Genomic DNA, 7,821 nt, shown 5'->3' on the forward strand with positions numbered 1-7,821 from the left:
AATAACAGTGTAATACCGAATACCGTGATATTTTCTGAGATGGTTATCGTATTGTGAAAATCTCCAACCCTACAGTACATTATAATACAGTCTACTACAAACTGTCTTACCAACTCAGACCCATCTTTGTGCCACCAGCACCTGTGGTACGTGCCAAAAACGGTCTTTGCTGGTTGCCTCTTTCCCATCATTACAGCTTGGTTAGAATAACTGGAGAAGAAAACTTTCTGTGCCATGATTTAAAGCACACCCAGATTACAAAGTAAAGGTTAGGTGCCACCCTCCACTGCACAGCCCTACCCGTGAGGACTAACTACAGCCAGGTGTCAAGATGTCGTAACCATGTAAACAATACATGACTGCAAATGGCATCAAAGTGACAGTTCTTTTGTGGTGCTGTCTAATTTAATTACACATATAATAACTAGGTAAGTAATGAACCTGAGATGATATATGATGGCTAGTGTGACAGTAATCATGCAGGTTGGTTTCATCACACATGGGCGTGATAGGAAAGGTGGAGCCAAGAAAATGCTCAGAAGCAGTACTCGGGCCGCTTGGCCTGCGCTCTCCGAGTGCCATTCTGGTTTATATTACTATTATTGTGATTTCTAGTATTTATTCCTCTGTCCTTTGCATGTTGGACAAATGACCTTATGGCCTCATATCTAAATACAACAAGTAATTCTCAGACAAGTAGAATAGCTGATCATACCAACAAATGATACATTTTACAGATTATTTGTAATTATTTCATATTCAACTAATGAAGTCCTTTCAGACAACACTGAATAAACCAACATGGACTGATTATTAGAAAATAATTTATTTAAAAAATATACATTTCATATATAAACAAAGTTTTACAAAGTTTTTGCAACCCAATCATTACTGTGCCAGATGTGCTACCTGCACGTAGAAGAAAAGGTAAAAAGACTAGTAATACTTTGACATTTTGGGAGATACACATTTACCGATGTACTTATTTACATTATTCATACATTTCAGTTCTATTATAACACTGCTTTGTTGAATACTCAATTCTGATTGGTCAACCCCGGCGTTCTACGGTCTGTTATTTCTTTACAGCAGACCGTTGCCATGTACAAGTATGATAGACCGTTGCTATGGGAACAATTCTGATGTCGGATTCTGGAGGAACGTTTCCATGTGACATTATTGATTTCTTAAGTAAGTAGCCGGGTCATTGTTGTGAAATAAACCTCCTGTCGGGGTTTATTTCACAACATTGACCGGCTCACTGTACATTATCCCTTACTTAGCGTATCCTCTCTCTCTCACTCTGTGCGGAAATGCAGTATTAAGCGTAATCACCAAGAATAACTTCTGTTAGATCATTGTGTCTGACTTGTTCTTCTTCTGTACCCTGCTGTTTGACCCCAGGTGCAAGGTCTTTGACACCTGTCTTGTCACATGTACCCTCTGATGCATCGCTTGCTGCTCTCTTTTCTTCCATTCTTTCCATCTCTTGCCTCAGTTGCTCTTTCTCGTTCAGTATCACCTCTTCCTCCTGGGCCTTCTTCTGCTCCTCACTCTCTTTCCTCTCTTTCTCAGCCTTCTCTCTTTTCTCCTGCTTCTTCATCTTCCAGTAGTAGACCAGGTTTTTCTCGGGGTAGGTGACTTTGGCCAGCGGCAGCTTGAAGATCTTGTTGGTCCCCGTGGTTAAGAGGAGGAAAGTGAGGGCAGACAGACAGAAAGGCCAAGTGCAGGCTGGCAGACCAAACTGTAGATGAAAGATGCATCACGTTGCTGTTAGTAACTTGTGTTTATTATGGGCTGACATGAAAATAGGAGTGAGAGAAAATGTGTTCTTACCGTGGACATGACATTGGCAATGCCTATGCCGAGGTATGCACAGAAAAAAGCTGTAGAAGAGAAGAAGTGGGATACCGTGAGATGACATTCATGTGCAGGCTGTGATAAGTGTGATCATTGATTACAAATATCTGGTCACTCTCTGACAATGTTGAGATGTCATGTTATCATCCTGTCTGGATTAGATTCCTTTTTGTAGGTAGTGTTTTTATCGTCCGGTTGTCTACTCACCACATGTGATGGCAAGCAGGTGCACCTGCCAGGTGAGCGCGTAAAACATTCCTCCGATGGCGATGCAGGCTAACACACAGTTGTATCCCCAGAGGCCAAAGTAAATGTCTCCAAAAGGCGCTGCCAGAGCCAAGCCTGCAAAATGATAAATCACAGCTAGTGTTACACGGTATACCGCTCCTAGAAAGGAATCGCAATACCCTGCTGTTAAAAATGGTACGATACAATTCTTCCTATGAGTTGTGTCGATGTGCAACAGCGGGGCAGTGTGTGTGAGAGAGTGACATTCTTTTCACAAATACAACTTTGATACAACAACACAGCTCTTTCTACTTCATCTGAATTTATTATCATTTTGTGGGTTTTTGTTTTGGAAGCCTCTCACCGTCTCCCGTGCTGCAGTACCACTGAACGGTTACTGATGCACCGTTTTACAAAATAAGCCATATCAAATGCTGTTTAATGAGGGATATCTGGACGCAAATATGAAGTTAATTATCAAAGAAATCCCATAAACTCAAGCATAGGGGACATCAGATTACTGCATTCCATGTGCATTAGTTAATTAATACATTTTTACATTTTAAATTAATAATAAAACATTTATAAAATTATTCAAATTAAAATGTATATTATTATTATTCCATTACTTTTCCTGGTGTTTTAGGTTTTTGCCGTGATATTGTTTCAGTATCGAGATATTGGGGGGGGGGGGGTATCATATCAAAGTCATAATTTTCTAACAGCTACCAAGGAAGTGTCAAATTCAGTTTAAGGTTGGATTATCTTGATAAATAATGACCCTCATCTTGGGGTCATCTTGGAACATATTGATTGTGGCTGGAATTCTTTCTGTAAGCATGTAAGGCAGCAAAAATACGTTGTTTTGTAGTTGTTCATTGAGGTGAGACAGAATGACGTTTACATTCGCCTGCTGAGGTATTGTTCAGTCCACTCACCTGAAATCATGCCCACTGTAGATCCCAGGACAGCATGAACGCAGGTGATAGGGGAGGAGATGAAGAGTGAGATAATGAAGATTCCTCCGGTCCAAGGGTTGTCACAGCCGTAGACTTGGCCTACTCCCACAGGCACTGACATGAAAAGCTAAAGAGGTACAATACAGACAAAAAGGTCACATAGCTGTGGATCCACAACAAAGGTTGATTTACATCCCACAGGTTTCCACTCATAATGCATTGATAGACCTCTTGTGGGGGGTTTGTAGAGACTGTGATTGATTTCCTTTGATGCACCTACACAACTTACACTTGCATACGCACTTATGTAATGTAGGACAATGCATTATGTTGAAATGTCCTCAGAACACAGTATCTGATCTTGAAGAGCACAGTGTCTACAGTGTACCATCCCACAGAGAGGTGTGTTAAGTAACCTGCATAAACAAACCTTGGCTACGTCAATTTCAGCCCAGGTGATGTTAGGCAGCTCCGTGCGAGGCTGAATGAGGACTTGGGGGAAGTGGTGGTTGAAGTGTCCGGTGGCGACCATGTGGAGACACACTAGGATGTTGAAGGGCAGGGTGAACACTGGCAGATCCCAGCGACTGTTGATAGATGCCAGGGCACTGGACACAATCGGGCTGAAACACGATACAATATCACCAGTATTAGATTTAATTCACATTTAACTTACACAATTATTTAAGTATATTTATTTAAATGTGTGCTTATATCTCAATCACCTTCATAGTTACACATTTTGAGCATGACTCTCCACTTTACCAACATAATTAAATCATTGATTTGCTTTATGGCTGACTGGATCAGCAATGATCAGGCCAATAAAGGATCTAGAAGCACAAAGGGAAGTGCTGAGCTGTGACCTCATAACATTTATATGGTCAATTTGTCAGTAAACTGATCAGTTTTGACATATTACATGTTGAGTTTTGGTTAATTTATCTACTTTCTTACATCTACCTCTCATTTCCTATGATATGAATCAACAGTATTATTTTAGCATTAGTCAGTGTAGTTGCTTACCACATCATGGACAAGAAGATGTTGGGTAGCAGGAGCCACCAGTACCAGTCTCCTCGGTTGGAGAACACAGCCATCAGCAGACCCACCAGGATGCCGTTGTAACCATACAGCCCTGCAGCTATTGCACCCCTGAATGAAAAGTTATTTGAATTAATTCATGTTTTCCTGCTGTACAAAACAGTGTGAAATCATCCTACATAATTATTTCACCTTCTACTACATGTTTCATGTCAGCACACTCAGCTGGCCTATTGTTGTGATTGATAGAGAGTCCAAAAATGCATGGAGATTTAATGTAAATGAAGATACGGCGGACTGTAAAGTAAACTTTCTCTAACTAATTACGATTTAATTTATTATCTGTAACATCAGTTTGTTCAAACCTGCTCTGTTGCAGAATGAGGGCAGAAATGGTGGCAAAGAGTGTTCCCACGAAGCCGTTGAGAGCCCACCAGTAGTTCTGCAGGATGAGGCCACCAAAAATGATGAGGCCGCTTAGAGGGTTGTTGACGAACATCACCTGAGCGGCTCCACGCAAAACCCAGTCCAGCAACTGCAACAAGAAAAACTGCTCTGGATGACGGAAAGAAAGAGCAGACAGAGAGCGTTGACATTTACCCAGAGCTGCTTGATCCCACTGTGAATGTTGCGCAAGCTTTAGTTTTCTCAGACTCTCAGTCTGGGACTGAGATAAATAATGACAGCGGCGGGTATATCTGTGTCACAACATGATTGTTCAAGTTCACAGTGGCCATATCTTATATGGACAACAGGTTATTCTACTGAAACAAAGTGACATTTTATTTATTTTTTTATTTATTTGACAGGGACAATACATGTAGGCATTGTTACACTTAAAGTGCAACCCATGCAATGTATATAGGACTTCTAGCTGTAGCTAATTTGAAGACCTTGAGCCAAGCAATCGTTCTGAACGGCCGTTCACCCAACTCTTCTTCACTTCTCTGGAGTCAACACGAGCAGATCGCTAACTGGGAACATAATCGAACCAGAGTGTATTTCACCGGTGTGACCATGAGTAAGCTGCGACTCGAGTGTGTTATTCCCCCGATAGTAAGACGGTATTTCCCCGGTGTAAGAATTGATAATAACTTATAACACTAATAACATTACCACCAGCAAAATACTTCCTGTAATTAAATCCTTGCTCTACTTTATAAGCGCAGTGGTTATGTCAAAGCAAGCGACTAATACACCTATTTGGAAATTGTATTTCACCGATGTTTCTGACTGCGAGTAACCTCGTGTGTTAGGCCACGCATTCGGCCCGTTCTGAACAGGCATGTTTTGAATGGGCACTGCACTAGTATACGTTATCTTGTTTTCACAGGGATCATGTTGCACATTGTTGGCCTATTTACCTCCTGTGAGTCCCTGTCAGTGGCACATACTGTACATGTTTGTAGATAGATATCATACTTTACATGCTTGTCTGTTACTTGCTTATTTTTGACAGACAATTTGACAGCGACATTGTGCGGTCCACTTGCACTGTTAAACATACTCAAATCAGTGTCATCAGTGTATTCAGTATATATACTGTACTGCCCTTGTGTTGCTCAGTAAGAAATTAGATTTGACTTACTTTCCATCCATTTTCCAAACACCTTCATGTCTCCAGCGGTGTAGGAGACTCCCTTGAAGAAGCGGGCCCTGGCTATCTGCAGATTACTTGGCCCTGGCTGCTCAGGGTCCTTCTCCTTCTTGTCCTCCTTGGAGGCGTCATGCTCAGATGGATGGTCAGGGTGTGCCATCAGGGTCTGGAGCTCCTGCAGCCACTGTTACAGTCAGAAATGAATTAGAGAATTTAATTCCAAGGACTGTTTGAAGCATGTAAAAATGCACACAGTATCGAACTTTTACTGCATGTCTAAACTGTGAACACTGACTTACAGTGACGGTGGTGACAGGAAAGGAGGAGTCGGCTGAAATGGAAAAGTTGATATTCTTCTGAATATCCTGAGCGGTGAGAAGAAAAGGCGTCACTTAGCAGCTCATAAAGTTTTCATCACCAGGGCTCAACAGTCAGGATTGTCCGCTTGCCTGGGGCAAGTAAAATGCCACGTCTGTCTAGCAAATCTAGCAACTCATTTGCCAAGTTAAAATTAATGACGCTGATGGAAGTAGCTAAGGAGTGAGTCATCTCGCTTCCTTCTCATCTCTGTTGAGAGATGCACATGTGCTGTACCAATCAGGCAGTCGGGAGGAAATGGCAGGTAAAGACGAAGTTTATGAGGTGAAGCACAAGCGAGCATTTCAATTATCCTGGAGACAGGAGTTTAGTTGCGTGACGAATGTGGGCGAAACTCCAGATTAATTTACTTAAATCAAAATTAAACATGACAATTTACTTTGGTCTTCATTGTTATTTGATAATCACTAATAAATAAAACAATTTGTATGGGGGCAAGTAAAAATGGACTTTGGGCAAGTAGATTTCTGACCCACTTGTAATATTAACGTTGAACCCTGATCACTATTTATTATAAGTAATAAAAAATACATATATTTTGTAAAATATTTCTACATTAAAGAAATGGTAATTGTCTATTCCAAATTATGATTTTTTTTTTGCTTTATTTACTGCATATTATACTGTACCTATGGTACTAACTATGGCATTGAATTTAATTAATCATCCATCAAAATCAATGCTCTCCGATGAAGGAATAATATACTGTGGTGGCAGTTTCTGTTAAAACAAGACACAAACCAACGTAACAACTTGTCTTTCAGTGAATTTAATAAAAAAGCATACATTAATAACTAAAGCATCTGCAGATGGACTGCAGATGGACTCACGAGCACAGCCACCTGTTGTGGACTGTGGCAAGAGAGCCCCGAATACAAAGAGTAGTCAGTATTTATACATTTAAAGCATAACACGAAGATAAGAAGAGAAGGATAGAAAGTGTATCAATGCATCAGCACACAGCAGACAACAGAGCATCACAAGACATAACAAGTATTTCAGCAATCTGTTGTTTGCCGTTACAGAGAACTAAAATGTCAGGTCACTGTCCGATGGTGACGAAGTTGAACATGTGAGGCCCTGAGATTGTCTAAAGGTACAGTGTTAAACTGCAGATATGAAAATTGCCATTACAATACCTAACTTAACCTTAACCTTGTAATCTTCTTTAAATATTAGTTAATTTGATCAAACAGGCACACATTCATTATAGTAACATTTTCCCGTCCGACTGTGTCCTCCAGTGCTCCTACCTTTGTGCAGTGTGATCCAGGCATATGTCTCAGAATAGACACCGGCTACATGGGCTGCCAGCTTCTCTCAAGCTGTACTACTGAGGCTTCCACTGAATGCTTTTATAGCCACAGACAGACCACAGAGAAAACCCCTCCTCTTTTTTCATTTTCTCAGGAATCTCTGACACTCTGTAGACAATAATCTAATCTTTGCCACACCTACGTAGGATTTACGTACGATTTCACCTTAGCCTCTCAAACAAGAATGCAAAGTATCCTGTTCAAAGTTATTATTGCTGGAGATGGACAAAGGGATATGGACTGCCAAATACACAATTTGCAAACAATTTGAAATACAAAATATGTTTCCTTAAAGACCACATTAAGGTCTACACACTGTTATTCCCACTCAAAATAAGTTAAAACTCCATATGTCCATCTATAGAGAAACATGGATATTTCTGTAAATTATGAGGCCACTCCAGTGGAGAATGTGAGGAAAGGCCGCACATATAGTCAG

General features: G+C 40.7%; 1 protein-coding gene across 1 annotated transcript; it reads right to left on the reverse strand.

The window, feature by feature from the left end:
- Positions 1 to 811: 811 nt before the first annotated feature.
- Positions 812 to 7,423, reverse strand: slc14a2 (solute carrier family 14 member 2). Its single transcript, XM_074638118.1, has 10 exons — positions 7,320 to 7,423; positions 5,988 to 6,053; positions 5,680 to 5,863; positions 4,457 to 4,646; positions 4,074 to 4,202; positions 3,478 to 3,670; positions 3,027 to 3,174; positions 2,068 to 2,202; positions 1,837 to 1,886; positions 812 to 1,744 (listed from the first exon to the last, which is right to left on the reverse strand). The coding sequence occupies exons 1-10, from the start codon at positions 7,341 to 7,343 to the stop codon at positions 1,322 to 1,324; spliced, it is 1,542 nt and encodes a 513-aa protein (XP_074494219.1). The 5' UTR covers positions 7,344 to 7,423; the 3' UTR covers positions 812 to 1,321.
- Positions 7,424 to 7,821: the final 398 nt, after the last annotated feature.

This window comes from Sebastes fasciatus, chromosome 6, assembly GCF_043250625.1.
Source record: "Sebastes fasciatus isolate fSebFas1 chromosome 6, fSebFas1.pri, whole genome shotgun sequence".
In the NCBI taxonomy this organism is placed as follows: domain Eukaryota; kingdom Metazoa; phylum Chordata; class Actinopteri; order Perciformes; family Sebastidae; genus Sebastes; species Sebastes fasciatus.